At 33.7% G+C, this 27079-nt stretch overlaps 1 protein-coding gene across 1 annotated transcript in view; it reads left to right on the top strand.

Annotated features, from left to right (window-relative positions):
- The window catches only part of RB1CC1 (RB1 inducible coiled-coil 1), a 92334-nt gene that overhangs the window by 63181 nt on the left and 2074 nt on the right, over nucleotides 1–27079 (top strand). The window contains 9 exon segments of the mRNA XM_028518117.2: nucleotides 1–1066; nucleotides 8403–8568; nucleotides 10464–10572; nucleotides 10674–10917; nucleotides 18382–18436; nucleotides 19648–19695; nucleotides 21637–21695; nucleotides 23627–23763; nucleotides 26929–26999. Of these exon segments, the coding sequence (XP_028373918.1) occupies nucleotides 1–1066; nucleotides 8403–8568; nucleotides 10464–10572; nucleotides 10674–10917; nucleotides 18382–18436; nucleotides 19648–19695; nucleotides 21637–21695; nucleotides 23627–23763; nucleotides 26929–26999 (1955 nt within the window).

The raw sequence follows: 27079 nt of genomic DNA, 5'->3' as shown, positions 1-27079 counted from the left end.
GAAAAGAAGCTATCATCTGCCTGCAGAATGAAAAGGACCAGAAGTTGTTAGAGATGGAAAATATAATTCATACTCAGAATTGTGAAATTAAAGAACTCAAAGAGTCACGAGAGATAGCATTAAAAGACTTAAGTAAGCTCCATGTTGAAAATGATGAGAAGATCCAGTTGTTGAGGACAGAACTTCAGAACTTAGAGCAAAGTCACCTAAAGGAATTAGAGGACACTCTGCATGTCAGGCACAAACAGGAGTTCGAGAAAGTTATGACAGACCAGAAAGTTTCTTTGGAGAAATTACAAAATGAAAATCAACAAACAATCAATCAGATTCAAGAGTCTCATGCCACAATTATTCAGGAAAAAGAACAACAGCTACAGGAGTTAAAACTCAAGGTGTCTGATTTGTCAGACATGAGATGTAAGTTAGAGGTTGAACTTGCATTGAAGGAAGCAGAAACTGATGAAATAAAAATTTTGCTAGAAGAAAGCAGAGCCCAGCAGAATGAGACCTTAAAATCTCTCCTTGAACAAGAAACAGAAAACTTGAGAACAGAGATAAGCAAACTAAACCAAAAGATTCAGGATAATAATGAAAATTATCAGGTAGGCCTAGCAGAGCTAAGAACTTTAATGACAATCGAAAAAGATCAGTGTATTTCAGAGTTAATTAGTAAACATGAAGAAGAATCTAATATGCTTAAAGCTGAATTAAACCAAGTAACATCATTGTATCACCAAGCATTTGAAATAGAAAAACACCTGAAAGAAGAAATAGTTGAATTGCAGAGTAAATTGGACTCAGCATTGAGTGCTCTTGAAAAACAAAAAGATGAAGAAATCACCCAACAAGAAGAGAGATATGAAGCTATCATCCAGAAACTTGAGAAAGACAAAGAGAAATTAGTCATGAACCAGGAACAAGAGAGAGAAGAATTAATTCAGAAGCTTAATTGTGAAAAAGAAAAAGCTATTCAGAATGCCCTAAAAGAATTTAAATTGGAGAGAGAAGCTGTTGAGAAAGAGTTATTAGAAAAAGTTAAACATCTTGAGAATCACATAGCAAAAAGGTAAGAATTAACCTTTAAGTCTGTGATTATAAATTTAAAATACAGGTAATTCAAAATGTTTCCTGTTTAATTGCATTACCTTGATTTACTCTCATATCTTAAGTAAATGTAACAATTGAGCTATAAAATAAAAACTTGTACATTTTAAATAGTTAATGTTTTTTGTAAACATTTTGAAAGTAACAGACTGCACAGATCTATTAGTGGATTTTAAAAATGGATTAGAGTTTTGGATTTCTAGGGAAATGAGTTTTTGAAAAATTCAAATGTTTTCAAGAGCTTTTTCCTTTTTTTAATTTATCAGTTTTCTTCTTTGGTTTATTTGAAGGTTTTTTCCTAAATTATTCAATCAAAAATTACTTTTTCTCTTTTTAAATTGTGTATGTATGTATAAAAAGTTAACAGTTTCCCCTGAGCAGTGTTTAATAAACGTTAAATTTGAGATTGGGCTATGTATAGTTTCATTATTGTGACTTTCTTGATATTAAAGTTTCAGTGATTTCCTTGTTTTTTTCAGATGATACTATTTTTTTAATTCCATGTTTTGTACAGTGGTGGGATTTTTGCAGTTTTATTATTGTTACTGACTGATATCATTTGTTATTAGAGAAAATGGTCTTTAGTTTTTCTATTCTTTAAAAATTTTTGAGGTGTTTTGTGGCTAATAAAAGCTTTTTAGAACATTAGCAATTAGCTCTATTATTCTTCCAAGTGAATATATTTATATTTATATATGTTTTATATATTTTAACATTTGTTTCTTGCCTTATCACTTTTACACAGTCTCTTGTGATTGACTCTCTGCTGTGTAATATTCATATATTGGTGTACAGTTAACCTCTTCTGTTTTGAAAACAGAAACTGTATTCTGGGGAAATTAAAGGGTTTAATATGGGAATTAGGGGTTGCACAAACGTTTATAGAACTGGGGCAGGTAAGGTCAAAGTAGTTACTATGGAAGGCCAGAAGAACTCTAAGTGAAATGTAGGAAAACAGACACTAAGCACCCACAAAAGCTCATAGTTTTCATGGCTCACTGGGAAGCTGCTGCAACATTCAACAATCTCTTCAAGCCCCAATGATGTGGCTCCATCTGCAGCACAAAGTGGTAGGAAGCTACTGTGAAACTGCATCTGGATACACCACCTATATCTACCTGGAGAGTTAATCCTGGGCTGCACTTCTTTTCAAACCTTGTATTTGTTCTTTTCATTGGTGAACTTGAAGTTATAAAGGGGTTTCTGGAAAATATAGAATCTGCATTACATTGCAGATCAGAGTCTAGAAAAGGGATGAGAGCAATGGCAAGCTGACAACATTCTAGCCCTGTACACCTCATTTCAAACTCAGTAATCTTACATATCTCTTTTACTCATATTGAACTATCAAATAAAGGCATTTACAATGTCATGTTTCTGTCAAATATGATTCAGCTTATATCCTTCATATCTCCTTAGGTATCCTAACCCTTTCTTCCAAAGGTGAGACTTAAACTTAATGTCATTCTAGCCATCCTAGAGTGAACATATTAATGTTCATTAATTTTTCTACACAGATACAATGTCTCTTTGATACTCTGTAAGTTAAATGTTAAAGTATAGGGTTAACTAGCATTGTCGCAACACATGTACTAGGAGAGAGAAGAAAAAAGATGAAAACTTGATTAATATATATAGGCTTAATCTATATATCTCTGTATATATTTATATATGTATTTATATATTGAGAGAGATACACACATATATATATATATATTCTTTATTTCTGTATTTAGCCTTGTAACTCTGGAACACAGGTGGCAAGCACAAGGCCTGCGGGCCAATTCCGACCCTCCACCTTGTTTTAGCCACCCCAGCACCTTGTTTCTACCTGATGGCAGGGCTGAGCTTTCGCAAAACGGTTAAGGAGTAGTTACATTTATACAGTCCTAAAATCACATTCGGCCCTTTGAAGGCAACCGCAAGGCTGATGTGGTCCCCGGTGAAAATTAGTTTGGCACCTCCACTCTAGAAGGTATTTACAGCTTCCTTTTATTGCCCACTCCACTTTTTTACCTTAGACATCACCTCAGCTGATTTTACTTCTTAATCCAAGGAGACTTGTCATTAATGGTCCTTCCTATAATATAGTACTGTAGTTTTTCATTCGACCCTTTATCATTGGACATGGCAGTGCCAAGAGACACCCTGTAAAAGCCCCTGACTTCCAGTAATATTCTTCCCTGCCCTTGTGTAGGAAAAACTGTTTCCCACTGATAATTTGAGTTCCATTATATCAATACAGCCTTCTTTGAGTGTTGGTTCAGTGACATGAAGAACCCTAATTAGCCAAGTGGTAGTTTAAGCTTCCAGTTCAGTAGGACTCTGGTTGTATCTCCTGGTAAAGTAGTTTTTTGTGGGTTAGAGGCATGTGGGGGTCATAACTAATCTGTAAATCAGCATGACCCAAAATTGTAGGGAGAAGAAGCAAAATTTGTGCTAATGGCTCAAGGAGTAATAGAGTGGCTATTCCAATTTTTATTCTCCAATTTCTGTCCTTAGTTCTGCAACCCATGTATTCTAATCTATGAGAGAGTTAGTCTCACAGAGTAGTGTCTGGTTCAGAGCATGTACTGCATTCATTAGCCATCAAAATGTCACCCATCTGGTACTGTAACGGTTTTCAATAAATTGATCCACAATTGTATCAGACCAGCTGCTTTAGAGATTGGCATATGTGGTGAGATCTGACTCTCTTTGGGCATGAGGCCATGGCTATTCATGTTTTTCTGTAAAATAAAATCCCTTCCTCAGAAGCAGTTCTAGTGGAATACCATAACAGTAAATTAAACCTTTGTAAGTTCAGGAGTAGTGTTTATTGCAGAAACATTGTAGTCATGGAAGGTTAATCCATATAGAGAATATTAAACTATTTTTGTGAGAACAGATTACTGTTCTTTTCATGATGGAAGTGATCAAGGGTCACCAAGTGATTGGTCTCCTGAAAGAGCTCTGCAGAACTGGGTTCTCACTTTCTGCATGTCATTAGCATTTTGAATAGGACTGGTGTGGCTAAAGAATTTGATACCCAGAGAATGTTGAACTTGTCCATCTGATTATTATGAGGTTTCTTGCAGTTAGACATAATGTACTCAGAGGAGTTCTGTATTCTCATACTTTGTGCCTCCTTTAAGATGTTCATCCATATTTCTCCTCTGCAAACCTCCTTGTCACCAGATTTCAATCTAGTTTCCTCCAAGTCACTCACTATCCAGTCCAGTCTTTGTCTGGTATCCATGAGTCACTGAAGTGTGATAGCCCTGGCCATTTCTCCAAGGTAACGTCAAGGACACTGCTTGACTTGTTGCTACCAGGAAGATTTCCTTTCAGTACTGTTCTTCAGGATAACGCCTCAGTGGGGCTCTAGTACTTAAACTGTGCTTTTGAATGATGTCAGTTTATTGTGTAGGATTATCAGGAAACCAAGTCTTCCAGTATTTTTCCCCTCGTATGGAATGCCCTACTTGTGATGGAGAGAAAAGAAGCAATATAGCAGGAGTAAGAGCCTTGGGAACCTGAATCTCTTGAACCTTATACCATCAGGATATCTTTGAGCTCCATCCTATGTGTGCCACACCTACTTGTCAGTGGAATACTGCTATGTACATTAAATTTGGTGGGTTAATAGGTTAGATAATATCTTCTTTATGATGGGCAACTCAGATAACATCTGATAACTTGGGAGACCATGGTCAGTCTTTGAGTATCTGTACAGTCCCACTAGCAAGCCATTTTATAAGACAAAAATAGTTACCAGCTTCAAAAATCTTAAGGGCCTCAACTGATTTTCCTGTAGGACTTGCCAAAAGCTCCATTGGTATCCGTTTTTGCTGCAGACACATCTGGCATCTACTGGGAAACATGGCTCAAGTGGCAGAGCAGCTTGCATGTCTGTGTGGACCTGTTGCAAGAGTGTCTCTTGCTGTGGGCTTCATACAGAATAGGCAGCCCTAAAAGTTACTTGGTAATTAAATGAGTCATAGCAGCCTACCCAAATGTACTATTATATTGTGTCCAAAATTCAGAGATGCTGATGTAGCAACAGTTTGTCCCTTCACCTTACAGGGAACATCTCACATGGCCAGATCGTTGGATACTTAAAAATTTTTTCTGTGGTGACAAGTTCCTGACTATTCATGGGCTTTATTGCTCACTCTCTGGTACTTTTTTTTTTTTTCCTTTTTGCCAGTGTAGCTATATTGGAATACGGAGATGCTTGTTCCTTTACCATTTGCCTGTGACTGCTTTTGGCAGAGTTGAGTAGTTGTGACAGAGATCATCTGGCTAACATTTTTGCTAATTACCTGTCCGCCTTTACTCCCCTCCCCAAAATGTTTGTCAACTCCTGGTTTGTAGTAATATGCATAGACAGGGAAGAAATCACTAAATCAGTAGCTACGTGTCAGGTAGTAGTGACCTTGTTAAGGGGTAATTGTTCTAGTTACCCCCACGGTTATGTGGATCAAATCACATTGGTGTAGAGAATGGTGGTAAATTTTCTGTACAAGGCCACATTGTAAATATGTTAGGCTCTGTGGGCCACACGGTCTTTGAGCTAACTCAGCTTTACTGTTGTAACCAGAGAGGAGTGAGACAATACAAATGGGTATGTCTGTATTCCAGCAAAACTTTAATTACACAAATAGGTGGTAACAGGCTGGATCTGGTCTGTAGTCCTTTGATGCCTACCTGTGGTCTAGAGTATCTCACCTTGGCATCTTATTTTTGTTTAATGTTGGCCATTGGGTCCAGGTTTCAGGCAATTAACCTTGCAAGCAATTAATAGCTGACATTGAAACTAGAACCTGTGGTCACTACATTCATACAAATAATTTTGGCTTGTTTTAGCATTTCGTTCTTCCTGGTCTAATTCACAGTGGATCTATTTCCATAAATCCTATATTTCTTCCAAAATAAGTGAAAAATCTTGGAGTTGCAATTCCTTTTTTTGTTTTCCTTTTTTTTTTTTTTTTTTAACTTTCCTTGGAACCCGTGATTTGAATGTAGCAAGGTCTCTGGGAATATTGAAAAAGTTGGAGAGGTTATTGAGAAGGATCAACTTGTTGAGAAGGGAACATCAGGTGACACTGATCTCAAATAAGGGAGAAGAGACTATAAGGGAGTAAGGCAGACTTAGTGTCAGTTGGAGTGACAAGTGGGGCATCTCCAAAACCTGGCCTTCAGTCATTTGATCTCAGACAACTACAGTTGTCATCTGTTCTGCTGTGGAATGCCCTAGTCTACCAGTTTCATTTTGTACTGGTGGTGAGGTGTACTGCCTTCAGATCAAAGCAGATCAGAGAACTCAAGATTCTTGTCGTTAGGGGATTTTTCCCACCTAGGAATGTATTTGTATCTATGTGGATTGAGCTTAGAAAACAGAACCTCTTTTAAACATTTCCAGATAAAGGATTTAATATGAAATTTGGGAGAGCTGGGTAGTGGAAGTGAAGGGTAAGGGAATCAAAGTCTTATGCATCTGTAGTTTTAAAGTAATCTGAAGCACCGAAGTTGGTGGCTAATTAGGAAACTGCAATAATTTTTAGAAAACCTACCAATTGTCTCCTGAGACACCAATAGAGGTAGGTTACTCAGAAACCCCTTATGCTTCTTAAGTTGCCTGAGCATAAGTCATCTCTGGAGACTGATAAACAAATCCTTTTCCTTTAGCACTTCGGATTTTGCGTGGGTATCTTTTGTTGACAAACTTGAGCCCCCCAGAATTTACTGGAAAGAGGATTCTGGATAATTTAGTTTTCAGTTTCTCTTCCATGCAGAGGAAACAACACTTCCTCCACAATTCAGGTTTTGAAAGGCAAAAAATCCATTAGGAAAGTGAGAAGATACAAATAGACAGATCAAAGAGGAAATACAAATAGCCTGTATGTGAATAGCTGATTGGTCTACTTGAGATGAAGAAAATGCAAAGTTAAAATAACTTTCCTATATAATCGGGAAAAATTATATCAACAGTATAACATTATTTTTGAGAATTTAAAGGAAAGGGCTTTCTTATATACCTGTGTACAAAGAAGAGCAGAATATATGTATGCGGTTTCCATATATCTGGAAATCTGCCTACTTCACTGTTCATCGTCATGCTTCCAAGGAGTTGTGGATGTGGATCTGGGGGAATATAGGAAAATTTAAATGTTTTAAAATGTGGTTCTCAAAACAAGAGTTTTAAAAACCAATGACAAACAGTAAGTGTGTACTAGGTCCAAATCTAATATAGTCAGTGATAGAAGAAAGTTCAAGCATCAAGACAATCTAGTTTGTATCCAATGCAGGTTTTCTAGTTACTAGAAATATAGGATATAATGGATCCTTTTGCTATACACACAATTTATAAATGGTGGCAATAGTGTCAACCAGAGATTCCTTATTTCAAGTTCTATGTATAATAGTATGGAAGTTTCCAACTGATAACAAATGTATCAGCTTTTTTGAGTTCTAATTTCCAAGCCTGTTAATACATGCAAAGGCAGGAATATGTAATTTTCTCCTGTTTTGGAGGGGAGTGCTAGGGAACCTTTACTGATAAAGTGTCATTTAAATTTAAGTAAATGTACATTTAAAACAATCTGTTAACTTAGTTGCTCAAATAATTTGGGAATATTTTACAATAATATACTAGAGGGGTAACCTCTTTCTTTGATGGGATTAATTATCCACTTGGACAAACTTTTTATGACATAAAGAATTATATGGTTGAAAGTAGGTAAGATTAACTTCTATACCAGAACTTAAAATAATAATTAACTTGTGTTTGTGGTTTTCTCTTTGCCTTGTCCTCTTTCCTGGGGTTAGCAAGTTTTGGGGGAAATGAATATTAATTCAGGAATATGTCGATTTGCTGTGTGTGAACATTTAAGTTCAGCTTTAGTGTATGTTATTAGTTAACAAAATGAAGCAAAACGTTTTCTTTTTTTCACCTCTCAGTTGTCATGTGTATTGCAGTTGTAGGAATAGTAAAATTGAAATTTGAGGTTGAGCTCTGGAGAGGTGTATTATTTTTATATTAAAAACATTACTATTTTCTAATAGAAGCAGATGTAATTATTCAACCATGTTGGTGTTGGAGAATATATAATCTTTTAAACTTTAATCTTGTATTTGTTTTCCTTACCTTGGTAGATAAAAAGAGAGGGTTTGTATGTCTTTAACACTAGTTAACTCTACTCTTAAGTTTAAGAAACATCTATAGCCTTTCTGATGTCAACTAGTTATGGTGTTTGCTCTATATTGGATTACATCTGCAATTTTGAAAAAATAAATTTAATGCTCTAACTTTCAAGTTCTGCCATTGAGTCTGCCAGAGAAGATTCTTCAAGTCTAGTTGCTGAACTTCAAGAAAAGCTTCAGGAAGAAAAAGCTAAGTTTTTAGAACAACTTGAAGAACAAGAGAAAAGAAAGAATGAAGAAATGCAAAATGTTCGAACATCTTTGATTGCTGAACAACAGGTATGTTCTCTTGCCCCCTTTTCATTATTTTAGGCTAAAGAAGGTAAATATAAATTAAGAAATGTAATTTCTTTGTGCAGCTGGTGATTTGTTATATCTTAGATGTGATTTTCCTATATTGATCCTGTTAATATTTATTAAATATCTTCTTTATGATAAAAAGTATTTTTTAAAGGTCTTTATGTGACATGGTCAGGTGCTTCAAAATGAAATATTCCTAGATTAGAAATTAGGAAATGTGAATTAATGTTTATAGTTTCTTGTTTACCTATGTGATCTTAGATATATCTTTCAACTTCTTTGAGACTCAGTTGTTTTGCAAAATGAAAGTGTTTATACTAATATGATAAGTTCTAAAATTTTATTCTAAGTTACATGCTGATCAGTACAGATATTTTGTACTTCTTACAGTTTTTATCCATGATAGGCTAGTGGTAGATCACAATTGAATAATATTGAGCGTTGCTGATTCAGTTATTAATATTGATCAATGGTCAGTGGTAAAGCTTGTGAAGTAAGCAGGGGCCAGACCATTGAGGACTATAGGGAGTCTTGTTAGGGAGCTTGTACTTACTTCACTTAAGATACTTAGAGGAATGACACAACTGGATTATAGTCAATCAAAATTACGCCCTTGAATGTGAAAAAAGAGTAGGGGACTGCAACACACAGGCATGTGTAGGAGCAGTTAGTTGTCTGTTGCTGTAATTCGAGCCAGGAATAACACTGACATACCTTTTTTTTTTTTTAAGATTTTTTTATGTATTTATTTTTAGAGGGGGGAGAGGGAGTGGGAGAAGGATCCAATTTCAAATAGGATATTAAGTGGCGGTAATTTGATTTGTAACTAGTTTATATGAGTGACTTGAGCTGAGTTAGTTTCTATCTTAACTGGCCCATGTTTTTCATATGCTTATTATAAATTATGTTAACTTTTCTAAAAATCTACCCCATATTATAGAAACAGCAATGACTAATATACTGTTATAAATGTTTATTAATTTTCTATACATAAATAACAATAATATGTAGAACTGGCTTAATACAAACATACATATTCATAAATATTCTTTTGAGGGATCTTCCTGGATGCTTTGTAACTAGAAATGATATTTAACTCAATGCTTAATGAATTCACTAATTTTGATCTAAAAATGCCATGTTCTTATTAGATCTCACTTTTTCCAACATTATTGGCATTATTCATTGGTGGAAGGATCATGACTCTTAATTTTGGAAATAGAAATGGTTGGTAGATGGTTAGATATGATATAGATCATTTCATTATTCATCTGTTCTTAAGTTTCAGGATCTTAATAGAGATCTTACACATGAAATTTTTGACAGTTCATTCATCTTTATAAAATAAACTGTGCAATTAGGTAGGCAGTTCAGTTGGATATATGAGCTTTATAGTAAGAAAGTTTTCCTAAAAGTTGAATAACAACACTAGTCATTATAAAGCAGAGGTGCAGTGGCCATTAAAATATCCAGATGAGAGATGGAGATGGGATAAAGTCATTCTGAAATGTTATTTTGGCAATCAAGATTTAGCAAAAACAGGAAAATTCCAGAGGCAGGAATATTAATAAAAAAAAATAGGTAGGCTATATAATAGCACTTGTTTATTGATCATTTTATTTCTTTCCCTCAAATTATGTTTTTCTTCTGACAATAAATATGTAGACAATAATATCTTAATATGGAACCAGGGAAATACAATCACATTGTATTTACCGCAGTATAGCATTTTTATTTAAAAATAAAGACCATTAGTAAATTGTACTTTATTCACATATAAATGTACCATGTAAATATTTGCAGGTTTATTTTTTTTTAGCCCTAGTTGCTATGTGCATGCTGATAACTTACATACTTATCATTCTGTGTTCCAGACCAATTTTAACACTGTTCTAACAAGAGAGAAAATGAGAAAAGAAAATATAATTAATGATCTGAGTGATAAGTTGAAAAGTACAATGCAACAGCAAGAGCGAGATAAAGGTTAGTAATGTTTTGTAATACAATACATTTGATTTCTTTTTTAAATTAACAGTTATTTGAAATGTTTTGTAATTATTATTTCAACTTGGGGTACCCTTCAGATTTGATAGAGTCACTCTCTGAAGATAGAGCTCGTTTGCTTGAAGAAAAGAAAAAACTTGAAGAAGAACTCAGTAAGCTGCGTGGTAGCAGTTTCGTTCCTTCACCATATGTACCTACAGCTCCAGAACTTCTTGATGAAGCTTGTGCACCTGAACTCCCAGGTGAAACAGAGAGATCAGCCATTGAAACACAAGATGAAGGAAGAGTGGACTCAGCAATGGAGACAAGCATGATGTCTGTACAGTAAGTGCATCTTTCTTCAACTTTGTAAGTTACAGGCTTTTAAACTAGTAGTGTGCTTCTGAAGATATGAAATCTGTTTAGCACTACTGGTTGTCCATAGCCCATATATCTAAAAGTTTTGCCACTTTATTTCTTTAAGCTATAAATATGGCAGATATTTTAATATTACTGATTGTGTGTCTTATGAATCACCCTGTCATGTTTTCACAGGCTGCCAGGTAAAGTATCACTATAGAAGTATGAAGCTATTCTTACTTACAGGGAGGGTTTAAACTTTGAGCTTATTAACCTAGGGGGGGGAAAGGCATTATTATAATGGTGAATATATTCATTTTGATAAGGGTATGTTGAATGGAGGAAGGCAGAGTGGTTTTTTGAAAAGTAAAGATATATGTAGGTTTCTGTTTAGTTCAAAAGAAGGAAGTAGACACTGGTTAACTTGAGACCTGGAGAGGTATGAGGCTTAAGAATATACGTGAAAAAATACAACAAATAAATGTATTTTAAAAATGCAAAGCATTAAACATATGAAGAGACCATGGCATTAGAAAACAAATGCCATGAATAAGTTCAAATGTACATGAAAAAGTAAACCAACATATGTACAAAACCTTTCAGGGAAAAAAAAAGCATCCAACTGCATTCTACGTACAAGAAAAGGCATATAACTAAAAATTATACAGAACATTTAATATAATGTGATTGACAAAGATATATAAGGCAAGTAACAAAAAATGTATATAAGCCACCTAACACTAAAGGTTTTAAAAAGGTGAATAGGAACTTTTATATAAAGAGGACAAAGTTCACTACAAGCAATTAATTGTTCATTTATAGGTACTTTAAAATGTGACAGTCAAAAGTGGAATAAAACTAAAATGAGAACTTTGTAGTGCCACAATTAGGATAGCACACTTTTTCGTCTCAGGAAACAAGTAAAACATAAATAATATAAAAACATAAAAAACATAAAGGTAAAAGCAGTTAATTCAGTTTGTTTGTTAGATTCCACGTACGAGTGAAATCATACGGTATTTGTCTTTCTTTGACTGTCTTATTTCACTTAGCATAATGTTCTCCAAGTCCATCGATACTGTTCCAAAGGGTAAAATTTTCTTTTTTACGGCTGAGTAGAATTCCATTGTATGAATGTCCCATAGTTGTCCATAGCCCACATACTTAAAAGCTGTGCTACTTTAATTCTTTAAGCTATAAATATGACAAATATTAAAAACTGTACTGACATGAAAAACAGAGATAGACTCATAGATGGAGAACATATGATAGCTAGTGGTGGGGGGAGGTGAGTGGGTGGAATGATTGAGCAAAAAGTAAAAAACGACTCATGGACATGGACAACAGTGTGGTGATTGCTGGTGGGGGGAAAGGTGTATAATATATAAGGGGACTAAATGGTAATGTAAAAATATAATAAAAAGTATATAAAATAAAAAAGAAAAAGTTAAAAAAATTAACTACATATCTAATCAACAAAGAAAGTCTCGAAGTTCTAAATATTGATATAATTCAGGCTACCAAATATAAGCAATAATAATAAAAGTTAATAACAAAATTTGCATTTCTCTGGTGATTAGTGATATTGACCATATTTTCAAATGTCTGTTGGCTATATTTATGTCCTTTTTGGAGAAATGTCCATTCAAGTCTTCTACGCAGTTTTTATTGTTCATTTTGTTGGTGTTATTCACCTCACACCTGTCATTAATAAAACAAGTTGTTGCAACAAGCGTTGTTGGTGGGATTGCAAATTGGTGCAGCCACTGTGAAAAACTGTATGGAGGTTCCTCAAAAAATTAAAAATAGAACTACCATAGGGCTCAGCTATTTTACTTCTGGGTATTCTAAGAACTCCAAAACACTATTTTGAAAAGATATGTCCACTCCTTTGTTCATTGCCGCATTATTTATAATAGTAAAGATACAGAAGCAGCCTACATGCCCATCATTAGATGATTGGGTAAAGAAAATCTGGTGTATATATATACAATGGAACATAAACTCAGCCATTAAAAAGAATTAAATCTTAACCATTTGGTTCAAGATGGATGGACTTAGAGGGTGTTATGGTAAGTGAAATAAGTCAGGCAGAGAAGGACAAATACCGTGTGATTTTACTTACATGTGGAAATCTAAAGAACAAAATAAGTGAACAAAAAAACAGAAACAGACTCATGGATACGGAGAACAAACTCATGGTTGCCAGATGGGAGGGAATTTGTGGGGTGAAAAGGGTGGAGGGATTAAGAAGTACAATTTGGTAGTTAATAAACAGTCATTGAATATAAAGTACAACATAGAGAATATAGTCAATAATATTATAATAACTACATATGTATGATACAATGTGGTTACTACATTTATTGGGGCATGAGGTCACATTATAAATTATTTAAATAATGTCTAACCCCAAGTTGTACACCTGAAACTAATAGAAAATAATGTTAATGGTAATTGAAAATAAAAAATAAAAGAAGTTAGTAACAAAAACAGGAGTTTATACATCAGGAAGTTTGTATGGCTGTATATTCATATGCATACATGGGCATTGATAGGAAAGTGGAAACTAGAGTTACTCAAGACTAAACAAGTCTATCAAAAATGATGATATAGCCTTGTCTGCTGTGGCTCAGTGGATTGAATGCAGCCTGTGAACCAAAAGGTTGCCAGTTCCATTCCTGGTCAGGGAACATGCCTGGATTGTGGGTCAGGTCTCCAGTTGGGGGTAAGAGGCAACCAATTGATGTTTCTCATATCATTGTTTCTCTCCTTTTTCTCCCTCCTCCTCTCTCTAAAATAATTTTTTTAAATCTTTTTAAAAAATGACATATAATGAACTGGGAGATACACTGGGCAATACACTGGGAGAACTATACAACCTCAAGTACATTTATTTCTAAAAACTGGAATTAAAAGTAAATGAGCTATGGTAAACAAAATGTGATTAAGTAAAAAAGTACTGGTAAGTTTATAGAATGAGTAGGATTATAACCACAAGTATTGTTTTAAAAACTATAAAGAATAAGATATTCTTATTTAATCTCACTTGTGAATTAGATGTGGAAAGTCCTAAAGACAATTTTAGCATATTTAATAACAATGGAATATGAAAATGATGTATTCAACGTGACTCAGAGGAGTATTTTAGGAATACAATAATAATAGTTCAACATCAGAATTCTCTCAGTGTAACTATATTCACTGATCACATGAGAAGGTTTATATGGTCATCTTAGTAAACATGAAAGTGGCAATTGATAAATATCAGTGCCCATTAATTAAAAATAACATTTTAAAGAAAACCTTGGCAAACTAGGAATAGAGGGGAACTTGCTTAATTTGAGAGACTACATGTAAGAGAGACACACCAAACATATTTAATGTTGAAATATTTAGAAGCATTTTTCATAATTCAGGAAGAATGCACAAATGCTGTCACTATTACTGTTCAGCAAGACAATAAATAAACAATAAAAACTGGCAAATATACAATCTTCCAAGACTGAATTATGAAGAAAGTGCAAACAAACCAATTACTAGTAAGGAGATTGAATCAGTAATCAAAAACTTCCCAACAAAGATAAGTCAAGAACCAAATGACTTTATAGGTGAATTTTACTAAACATTTTTAAAGAACTAATACCAAACTTCTGAAATACTTCCAAAATATAAAAGAAAAAGGAACACTACCAAACTCATTTTATGAGGCCAGCATTACCCTGATAGCAAAACCTGATGAGAACACTGTAAGTTTCTAGACCATTATCCTTGATGAACATATGTGCAGAAATCCTCAACAAAATAATATTAAACCAAATTAAATAATACATTAAAAGGATCATACACCATGATTAATTGGCATGTATTTCAGGGAATCAGGGTGATTTAACATTCACAAATTAATCAATATGATAAATCACATTAACAAAATGAAAGACAAATCATATAATCATCTCAATAGATCCAGAAAGAAAGTACATAGCAAATTTTGGCATTACCATGGTATACTAGAAATTCTAACCAGAGCATTTGGGCAGGAAAAGGAAATAAAAGGCATCCATACTGGAAAGGAAGAAGTGAACTTATCCTTTTGCTGATGTTATTACATTATACATAAACCCTTATGACTCTACCAAAAAGTAATTAGAACTAGTAAATACTTTCAGTGATTTGTAAGACACAAAATCAGTATACAGAAATTAGTTGTGTTTCTATTCACTAACAGCACACAATCAGAGAATTGAAGAAAACGATCCCATTCAGAATTGCATCAAAAAGAGTAAATACTTAAGAATAAATTTAACTAAGGAGATAAAAGATCTATGCACTAAAAGCTGTAAGACATTGATGAGAGAAATTGAAGAATACACAAATGAATGGAATGGTATCCAGTGTTCATGAGTTGGAAGAATTAACATAGTTGAAATGTCCATACTACCCAAAGTGATATACAGATTTAGTATATTTCCTATGAAAGCTTTGATAGCATTTTTCATAGAAACAGAAAAAAAGCAATACTGAAATTCATATGGAACTATAAAAGACCCCAAATTGCAGAAATAGTCTTGTGCAAGAACAAAGCTGGAGGCATCACACTTTCTGATTTCAAACTATATTACAGTGTTGTAGTAATCAAGCAGTATGGTATTGTCATAAGAACAGACACATAGCTCAGTGGAACAGAATAGAGATCCCAAAAGTAAACTCTCACATATATGCTCAACTATATTTGACAGGAGAGCCCAGGATACTCAATGAGGAGAAGAAAATTTCTTCAATAAATGGTGTTGAGAAAATTGGACAGCCAGATACACAAGAATGAAACTGGACCCCTATCTTACACCACACATAAAAATCACCTCAAAATGGATTTAATGACTTGAACATAATCCCTGAAACCATAAAATTTGCAGAAAATACAGAAAGCAATCTTTTTGACGTTGGTCTTGGCAGTGATTTGGGGGTGGGGGGTTTACACTGAAAGCAAAGGGAGCAAAAACAAAACTAAATAAGTGGGACTACATCAAACCAAAAAACTCCTGCACAGAAAGTAAAACCACCAACAAAAAGGAAAGTCACCCCATGAAATGGGAGAGAATATTTGCAACTCATGCATCTGATAAATTGTTAATGTATATGTTGAGGTCTGTCCAGAAAGTATCCAGCCATGACCTATGAAAAATGGAGGCGTTTGTTGAAGTTACAACTTACAAGAAAGGTTGTACATAGGACAACAATGCCTCAGTCTCCTTCACAGTAGGCTCTTTGGGACCTCACACTGTTCTCCCCGTCACCATCAGTTGCCCCATCATATTTTCCTGAATCTCATCAATGGTCTGAAATCTCTTATTTTTCAAACATGATGTTAGTTTGAGGGAAAAGCCAGAGGTTGCAGGGCACCAAATCTGGTCATGGGGGTGCTGAGTCACCTGGGTGATTTGATGTTTCACGAGAAAACTCTGTACAAGACATGATGCATAAGCCAGCAGGTTGTTGTAATGAAGCTGCCAATCACCAGTTTCCCATAGCTGTGGCCTTCTGAATCATCCAAATAGTTTATGTGGAGGAATGATTAAGCTTAACGCAAAATTTGATGCAGATCCATTGCTCTGTTCACTCAGTCATTTTGAATATGATGGCCACATGGTATGCAAACTCAGTCAACAGTGTCTACGCCCCCACTGATTAGTACAGTGAAGTTGTCATTGTTCACACGTGCACATTCCAGTCCACTCTCCTTGGCTGCCAGGTTACATTGATGTTGCACAAACTGTTCTTGTTATATTAACAGTGGTTGGACGTTTTCTGGACAGACCTCATCATATTAATCACCTCAAAAGTATTATCAAAAGGCAAGAGGTAATGAATCAAATCAAAACCATAATATCAGCTCACTTCTGTTAGAATGGCTATTATCAAAAAGACAAATGCTAACAAATGCTGATGAATTTCTGGGAAAAAAGGGAACCCTAGTGAGAGGAATGTAAATGGTACAACCACTATGGGAAGCAGTATGGAGGTTTCTCAAGAAATTAAAATTACTATTTGATCCAGCAATTTCATCTCTGGGCATATGTCCAAAGGAAATGAAGCTGTTATCTCAAGGGATGGAAATCTACATCAGTGCAGAATTATTCACAATATCCAAGATAAGAGAACATACTAAGTGTTGATGAACAGAAAATGGTGAAAATAGCCTTGGCTGGGTAGCTCAGTTGGTTGGAGCATTGTCCCAATATACCAAAGTTGCAGGTTTGATCCCCAGTCAGGGCACATATACAAATCAGCCAATCAATCCATAAATAAGTGGAATAACAAATTGATGTCTGTCTCAAATTAATAAATTTTCAAATGGTGAAAAAATATATATGGGATTACTATATAAAGAAGGAAATCATTTCTGTTGCAACAATGTGGGTTAACCTCAGGGCACCGTTATGCCAAACAAGTACGTCAAGCAGAGACAAATACGGCATGGTGTCCCTGATGGTATATGGAATTTAAAAAAAAAAAATCAAGGTTCCTAGAAACACTAGAAAAGTCCTTACTGGGAGGTGGGGGAATAGGGAGAGGTTGCTAAAAGGGTACAAATTTTCAGTTATAAAATTAATAAGGTCTGAGAATCTAATGTACAATAAGGTGACTATAGGAGATAACACTGTATGTACAGGTAAAAATTGGTTAAGAGTGGAATTTCAGTGTTATCTCCTCTTTCCCTCCAAAAGGGAAGTGATACATGTGTTAAATAACTCAAAGCAAAGACTCCTTTTACAGTGTGTATACATACCAAACCATCAAGTTGTGCACGTTAAACATCTTAGTTTTATTTGTCAGTTTTGCATCAATAAAAATTAAACGAAAGCCTACACATCCTTTTTTTTCTTTTCTAATTAGTTTTTAAATATTTTAATGTGATGGGGAAATTTGCATATGGCATATCGAATAGCACATTGTAGCCACTTAGTAATACTTTTGAAGTCTTTATTGAGATTTGATTTATTTTTCATATACTGAAATTATGAGTTCTGTAAGCTCACTCAGGTATGGGGCATTTTGTTTTGTTTTTAGTTGGAATGGTGAAGCCACCCAAGTGATACCAGTTTATTCTTAACAAGTATTCATTCACACATAGGATGAAGAGGATTCTTAATCCCTGAAAGAAGGAAAAAAAATACTTGACATTTAAAAGACATTATCCTAGAAAAAGGTGTAGGCAAACATTTTGGTTATACATAATTTCAGAAGTTTTGTAGGTCTAAGTTCATGACCTCTGGTATCAAGAATGTACACCATTGAAATGTACGCTAACTTAAAAAGAAGGCTTTTAAAAGTTTAGTACGGTCCCTTAAAGTACTTTGTAGTAATAGTTAAATTTCTGAAATCCTTTTGAATAATTTAAAGTGTAGAATTATAAGACTTAAACTAAAATAATTTATTTTCTCTTAGAGAAAATATTCCTATGCTATCTGAAGAAAAACAGAGGATAATGCTGTTAGAACGAGTAAGTAAATTGTTTTCTTTAATTGCAGTATTTAGTAGGTTCACTCTGATGGATGCAGTTAAATAAATTTTATGCTGAAAACTTACTCTATTTATGTTTATAATTCTTAATGGTTTTTTTGTGGTTAATATTTTGAGAAGTGGCTAACAATTGGCAATATTAAGCCTCTTATTTGTCATATCATTCCAATAAATGCAGTGTGTATTAGAGAAAAAGGTTAGTGGTCTTTATAAAATAAATATATGCAGTAATAGTATTTTTCATTAGTTCAGAAATCATTAAAACATTTTAAGTATGAATTTTACATATTTCAAAAACAAAGCATTGAATTGGGCAAAAATAGAATATGTGAATGATGAAGAAAAGTTATGTTTTTTATAGAGATTAATTGAAATGACATGAAAAAATTGTCAATAAGTGGTTTCCTCTCAAATTGTACTATCAGATAATGTCATTTTGATTTAAGATATATTTTTAAATATTATGCTATTTTATTTTTATTTTTTTTAGATTTTATTTATTTATTTTTAGAGAGGGAAGGGAGGGAGAAAGAGATAGAGAGAAACAACGTGCAGTTGCTGGGGGCCATGGCCTGCAACCCAGGCATGTGCCCTGGCTGGGAATTGAATCTGCGACACTTTGGTTCGCAGCCCTCGCTCAGTCCACTGAGCTATGCCAGCCAGGGCATGCCATTTTGATTTAAATTCAACATACCTTTGTTTATAGACCATTCCTCCTTGGGTTTTTAAGATTTTTTAGAAAAAAATCTGTACAAGCTTATGAGTCTAGTCAAAATTGTACCACTTGGTGTTCTAGCATGCATTTTTTTGTTATTAAAAGATTGTATGATCACTTACATTAGAATCAACTGGGATATATGTATATCCCTCCTTTAAGTCCAGACCTACCAGCAGAGTCTTTGGGATAGATCTCAGATATTTACTGCATACTTAAAATATTTTACAAGTGATATGATTCTGATGCGTATTAAACTTTGAGAATCCTTGGTTTAGGTAAATATGCTAAAAAATTGTTGTTATCTTTTAAGCCAGTTAATTAAAACAGTGGGAAGGGATCTACAAAAACATACATCTTACTAACCTTTGAACTACAACTGAGCATCCATCTGAAGAAAATTTTGACAGTCATTATGTTTAGACTTTAGTAGGTATAAGAATAAATCACAGGTCTGTTTTTCCACCCCCCTGCAGACATTACAATTAAAAGAAGAAGAAAACAAGAGGTTAAATCAAAGACTGGTAAGTTTTTTCTTGCCCAGTTGATCTTAATATTTTTAAAAAATTTATTATATTTCATCATGAAGATCTGTCAAAAGTATGGTTTGATTAATTCATTTCCAGTAGTTTTCTTTGAGCCATGTTGGTCATCAGCGAGTGATTCTTACAGTTGACATCTGTGACTGTGTACCTGACCAATATAATTTTAAAAGCAGTGAACAAATCAAGACAGTTTTCATCATTTTTTAAAAAGATTTTATCTATTTGTTTTCAGAGAGAGGGGAAGAGAGGGAGAAAGAAGGGAGAGAAATACCAGTGTTCGAGAGAGACATAGATTAATTGCGTCTCACAGGCCCCCAACCCAGGGACCTGGCCTATAACCCAGGCATGTGCCTGACTGGGAATTGAACTGGCCACCTTTTGGTTTACAGGATGACACCCATCCTGCTGAGCCACACTGGTCAGGGTTTTTGTTTTGTTTTGTTTTTTAATAAGCTATAATCTCTAGGACTTTATGCTTTATAATTATGTATTTGTAACACCCATTAGGATTATTAAGTCAGTAAGTAAGAGCCATTCTTTATAATCCTTTTGAAGATTAGCATGTTTACTCAAGTGTGCATAATTAATACATTACATCTGTTTACAAGTCTTTTTTCTTTTTTTTTTAAACTGAAGGTGATTGAGCCTGACACCTTGCTAAATTACCTCGATTTTATTCTAGCTATGTATTTAACCAAGTACTTGAATAGTCATTTCTAGTCTATGTTACACATTTTAATGAAGCAGTTACTTCAGTTTTTAAATTCTAATAATTACAGTTTACATGGAAATAGTCACTGTTTAAGGCCTATCTCATAGGGAAACACCTGCTTTCTTTTGTATGTCCTTCTTAACTTGAACAGCAAAAATTACATATTAATACTATAGTGAGTAGATTGTCAGTCATTAACTTATTGCTATAATAATTTTAAGGCTATTTGATATTTTTATAAGTAGAGCAAACTGTTTTTCAAAAAGAGTTGCCTATTCCAGACATCACTCAACATTGTGTTTTATGCAGTATTCCCATAGAATATAAGCTGTCTTGGCAAGGGTTTTAGTTTTTATTCACTGCTGTATTCTTTACACCTATAATAGTAACTGTTACAGTCTCCAGCAGATACTTAGGAAATGTTTATGAATGACAGAATTTTGCCCTTCAGGTCCAAAGAGTGTCCCACTCCAACCCAGAATGTCTCAACAGAAATTGTACTTTCACATTAATTTAAAGCTGTCTTCACAGTGTTTCCTCATATCTAAGCCTTCATTTTAATAAATTAATGAAAAACATCTTTTCAGAAAATCTAAACAAAGTTGAATATGTCTGAAAAATGGTTGCTCAAACTTGTCTTCACTGGCAGCATACGGAGCAGTTGGATGATTTTGATAATCAGTTGCTATACACTTTTAGGCCTTTCTGCTCATTATTGTATGAGCAGTTCTTTATCTTTTTTTTTTTTAACTCTAATTGAGACCCTGCATTGTTCCAGATAGAGTTCAAAGGTAAATGGAAGAAATTCTGAACATCAAAATTAGACTAATAAACAAAGAGAAATCCATTCATCTTTCATCGATTTGTACAACTAGGCTTTGGGCCCACTATGCATAGGAAGTATACGTGTCAGTCTTTTTCCCTGTGAAATTTTTAAGGTTAAATACATAATTATAAATAAAATGTAATTTGATGTTATTTTTAATCCATGAAAATTTTATTCAAAAATAACATAAAAATGTAGGTAAATTTGTCCACTGAAAGTAATTGTTGAAGGAAAAGAATTATATTAATCAACCATATAAATTTGGACTCTTTAAAACTAGGATGGAGATGTTAATGTGTGTAATATTGAGCAGAAGTTTTGCAGTAAGAACCTAATAAGTGTCATGCTTTAATTGTATAACCTTTATAAACTTTTTTTTTAGATGTCTCAGAGCATGTCTTCAGTATCTTCAAGGCATTCTGAAAAGATAGCTATTAGAGAGTAAGTATTTTATGTATATTTTGTGGGAAAAAATTTGCTCAGCTTAATAATAATGAATTGTTAATGAAAACATATTTCAATGCCTTTAATCCTTCAGATCCAGGTTCACTGCGTTGAGTATTTTGTATTCATTGGTAGTGAAAAGGTTGATTTAAAAGCAAAGTTTTTCTAAATTATTATTTCTGGTAATATTATAATTATATTAGAAATCTTTCCTATTAACAGCTTTAATTTTCATATGCATAAATATTTCTGAAGTTTTTTTTATTCTAGTTCACTTTGCAGTTGGTGCCACCTCTTTCAAATCCCACTTATCTCCTTAGTCTTTCTAAATTTGAGATTGGAGAGTCTTAGCTTTTTAAGTTACGTTGTATTATCATTTTTATTCTTTAGACTTAGTTTTATTGCTATGCTAAAAATTTATAATACACTGTTAAGTATCAAATAATAGTATTCCTGGACCAAATTACCCCATATTAATATATTGGTTTTTGGTGTAGGCTGTTTAAAAAGGATGGTCTCTGGAATAACAAAGGCATTGTTAGCAGCTCATGAATACTGGTCAGTTTTCTATATCTGTCAGGACTGATACAAAAATCCGTAAACAGGCCCTAACCAGGTGGCTCAGTTGGTTGGAGTGTCATCCTGTGTACCAAAGGATTACAGGTTCCACCCCTTGTTGGGGCATGTATGGGAAGCAACATTTCTCTCTCTCTCTCTCTCTCTGTCTCTATCTCCCCCTTACTACTTCTCTCCCTTAAAAATAAAATCAATAAACATATCTTCAGGTGAGGCTTTAAAAAAACCAGTAAACTAAATATTCTCAAAAGATCCTTTACTTTGTCTACAATAGGTTTGTTGACCAAAATTTTGGTTGTCAAATATTAGTGGTTACTGACCTTTAAATAATTATTAGAATTTTATCTTTTTTTTTCAGTGATTTGAAAGGGCGGTATCTGACTTGACATACCAGCTCTATGTCAAATCAAATCAGTTTATGGTCTTTTCATAGATTAGAGAGAGAAGAACTTTTAAAAAAGAAACAAACTTCCTCAGAGAGACCATATCTACTTTTTTAAAGATACCTTTTGGTGTTTAGCCAAAGCAGTTGCTTCACATATTACGAGGTAGGCAACAGGTATTTGCAAAGTAAACAATTAATGAGTAAGAGACTTTTATCATTTAAAAGCTTCTCCAGAGATTTTGATGATTTATTAGGTATAGGACCTAATAAATTAAAATTCTTTGACAACTACGGAATCAGAGAATAACTTTCAAGGACTGTTGATACTTTGAACATTTTTTTTTAAAGACTGAACAGATACCACTTAAAGCACGTTGACAGTGGTACCATTTCTTTTCTTCCTCCCTTCTTTCAGGCCTTCACCCTAAATTAGAAATTCCATTGTTTAAACCTAATTAACAACATGAACCTAGCTCAGTTAGCTTTTCTTTCAAATTGAAGAGCACTGTACTTAGAATAGAGACTGTAGAAATAGTATATAGTAATTTCTTTGCCACTACAACTATAAATGTTTGCTCCCTCTGAATTTGTGTTTCTTATTATAAAATAAAAGGTTAGGATGAATATCTTCTTCATATGACTAGATGAGCTATAGTGGAGTTATTTTTTCTCCCCTCCTTTTTTTGTGTTCTTTAAACAGTAGATAGTATTACAAACTTTATTTTTAAAAATGCTTTAGGTCTCTTATAGTCACTGACATCATCCTGTGAATATCTTCTGTGTATGACCAGCACACCCGTTAGGTGCTGGGTGTAGTAAAAAAGTTATATATCATGTAAATATGAAAATGACTATTGTATCGACATTTCAGTATATATAGTTGAACATTGCAGAATATATACTTAAAATTTTTAGGATAGAGTGGTAGTAACTTTTTAGGGCAATAAAATAACATTTATTTATTCAGTTTTCAGGTGGGAGATTTGGTACTCATCATCCTAGATGAACGTCATGACAATTATGTATTATTTACTGTTAGTCCAACCTTATATTTTCTGCATTCAGAGTCTTTGCCTGCCCTGGATCTCAAACCAGGTGAGGGTGGTAAGTGTCACATCCATAACTAGAATAATAAGGCTGAAGTAAAAAGAATATATTAAATATTTTCTCCCTGTCTAAATCTATCAGACTTAGTTATCCCTAAATAACTAAAAGGGAACTCTGTTGAATCTGCTTTTAATATCTGCAATATCCAGAGTTTTTTTCTGGATTCTATTGATAATTCTAAATCAGTATAATTAATGGGGTTGGGCAAAATATCTCATATCCTAGTAATAGCAGAATTGAATTGCCACAATTCTCCTATAAATGCAACCTATTTAAGCTTACATGCTTATTTATTTATAACAAACAAATTTTATGGCAAATTATAAAATATCTTTTCTATCTTATTTATCATTAAGTGTTTCTACTTTATTTTTTGTTAAATTTGTCAATACTTAAACATTTGAAAAAGGCCACATAAGCTTTGTTAAAATAGTCTAAATTATAGTATGTATTATGTGTTACTTAAAAATATCTACCAATTTTAAATAATTTGCAGTTGTGTCAGAAGCTTTATTAATTATGAGATGCATCTATGGACTAGTGGGTCTAATGTACTGAACTGTTTTCAGCAATCAGGCATAAATCTTCCAAAATGATTTCTGGACTAATTTATAATCCAGCCTAAAACCAGGCTCCAAATAAATAGCTCTTTACTGCCACAATCTATTCCACCCCACACCTTTACCCAGTACCTCTTTTTCTTCCTCAAAATAAGAGAAAGAAGATGAAGGGGTGGGGGTCATTTTTCTAGTGACCTGCTATCAGTATTAAGAAACAGTTTTCTTTGCCAGCCCAATGTAGTTATCAGTCAATTTGGAGAGGGAAAAGAATATACATATGTCCTGCTTTTCTCCCTCTCGTGTTGATTTTTTTTAAATGATGTGTGATACTTGTGCTCAGTTCTAGCGCCTTCTATTCTCAGTCCTAATACAGGATTTTGTTTGACTTATAGAAACCATTCTTTTTCTGTCTGGCATCCTACTGTTTGGCTTCATTTCTCTTCCTATCCATTCCTATTCTCTCATTTGTTTATATTTGAATTTTTTCTGTCCCCTAGAGTGAAAGAACATAACATTTAAGATGAAATTATGTTAGGACAAAGTTTCACATTCTGCAGTAGTTCTGCCTATGGTTATAATTGATTGTTTCTGAATATACACTCATTAGTGGACCATGATTTTTATATTTTAAAAGCCTACGGGAAAAGGTTAACTATTTAGAAGGAAAGGTTTTCAGTGTTGGGCTCATGGAACAGTGGTTAAGTAATCATTCAATGAACAGTAGCCTCAGGTAGGCTGGGTCTTTATTCATCTTCATCCCCTCCTGGTCCCAGAGGTAGACCATATAATTAGGTTCAAGTGGGCACATAGAGATGTAAACAGTACTAGAACAACAGTGATAGGGGAAGGGATCCTCTCTATTTCCTATTACTATTCAGTTGTTTTTTTTGTTTGTTTTTTCATTACTTTGAAGAATTCCAGAAGAACAGAATTGATACCCTGGGATACTTCACCTAAATAGAGAAACAAGAATATATGTTTGTTTAGATTGCTGTTCCTATTTAGAATGATAACCTGGTGAAATACCAATTCCTTAAGTAGTTCAGTGTCTCATGATTACTCTGTTGTAGCTGTTGGTGGTGGTTACTTTTTGCTGTGACTTTTTTTTTTGTGGATTGTTTTTTGCATTTGTTTAAACTTTTTACTTAAAAATGATTTAAATTTACAAAAAAAATATAGCATAATAAGTATAGTCCAAAAACCTCATATACCTTGACCCATGTTCACCTTCTGTTAACATTTTCCCCCATTTCTATTATCTCTTTATGTATATGTCTAAATGTAGAAATACATAAATATATGTATTGTGTGCACATTTTTATTTACAGAATCATGTAAGGCTGTTATATTATGGTCCTTTATCTTGAAAATTTTCATTGTGCATATCCTAAGGATAGGGTGTGTTGAAATTTCAGAAACACTCACTGTATACTCCTAGAGATTCACAGTGTACATCATCTTTTAAAAGGCTCTCACAAGTCTTGGGGAAAATAACTTATTTAACAATATTAATTTATCATAGAACTCCATATCCTCCCTAATGCCCTCTAACCCCCAACATACACACATACTTTTTTTTAGGAATATAGTGCAGGGGATACAAATTGGGGTATTGCTACCCTACCCCTGTACTGTTGCCCTGGGGATGGGTGGATTACTAGATGGGTGTTTTTATGCCTGAAACAGTGGAACTCATTAGTCCTTGTACATAAAACATAAGCATTTTATTTTTAGAATGGCCCAGGGCCTTCTGTCTGTCATGTGATACTCTCTGTGTATGTATATTTTATTTATATTTATATTTATCAATTTTGGCTACTCTTACGAATCTCAAAGGGTTTAGCCTGAACAGATAAACTTACTGGCCAAAGTACTTTTAAAGTCAACTTTTTCTGACAGTTTTTGATGAATTTAAAGAGAATGAGTATTTCTATTTTCTTAATTTGTCACAGTTGGGTTTATACAGACTAGCTTTTTTTCATCTCATCTCCTCCCACATTTTCCATCTCTCCTTCACTCAAGTACTACTCTTCTAGACTTGCTTTGCTGCTTTACCACTTGTTATTTATTTATTTTGCACTATGTTCATACAGACCTGCCAAACACTGGGGAGTACAGATGCGTGAAAGGTGCAGTTCCTGCCCTTGAGCACTGGTGTTATAAAAGCACTGCCTCTCAAAAAGCAGTGCCTTTCTTTGAACCTAGAAAATAAATTTTGTCTATGTAACTTTGCTTTCAGAATGGGGAAGGTCCTCTTTGTTAGTACTTTCAGTAGATGGCACTGTTGAGCTAATTTAGAATTCCTGCATTTATTTGTTTATGATTTTTACTTAGATTATTTGTATTTAATTTTGTTAGTTCTCTGATTTGACTTACCACCAACATTTAATGAGTAAATGAACCCAAAATTAGTGGTTTAAAAATAAAATGACTTCAGTGTTGTTTTTTAAATTGTTATGTATCTTGTGATTTCAGCGATTTTAAAAGTCTTACACATTCTCTCACTCCTGGAAATGCATTAGTCTGTTTTGATTCCTGCAGTTATATATTTATGATGATTATACTGTACTTTTCAAAAGAAACTAATAATTTCATTCAATAGCTTCAGGTGCATCTAGAAGACCTTGGGTTCTTGGAAAAGTAATGGAAAAGGAATACTGTCAAGCCAAAAAGGTAAAAACTGTACTATATGTTATAAACCTAGGAATTATGTGGAAAATTCTTATACTACTTTATATAGAAATTTTTAATAG

This window comes from Phyllostomus discolor, chromosome 7, assembly GCF_004126475.2.
Source record: "Phyllostomus discolor isolate MPI-MPIP mPhyDis1 chromosome 7, mPhyDis1.pri.v3, whole genome shotgun sequence".
Taxonomy (NCBI): Eukaryota; Metazoa; Chordata; class Mammalia; order Chiroptera; family Phyllostomidae; genus Phyllostomus; species Phyllostomus discolor.
This window is presented reverse-complemented; position numbering and strand designations above follow the sequence as displayed.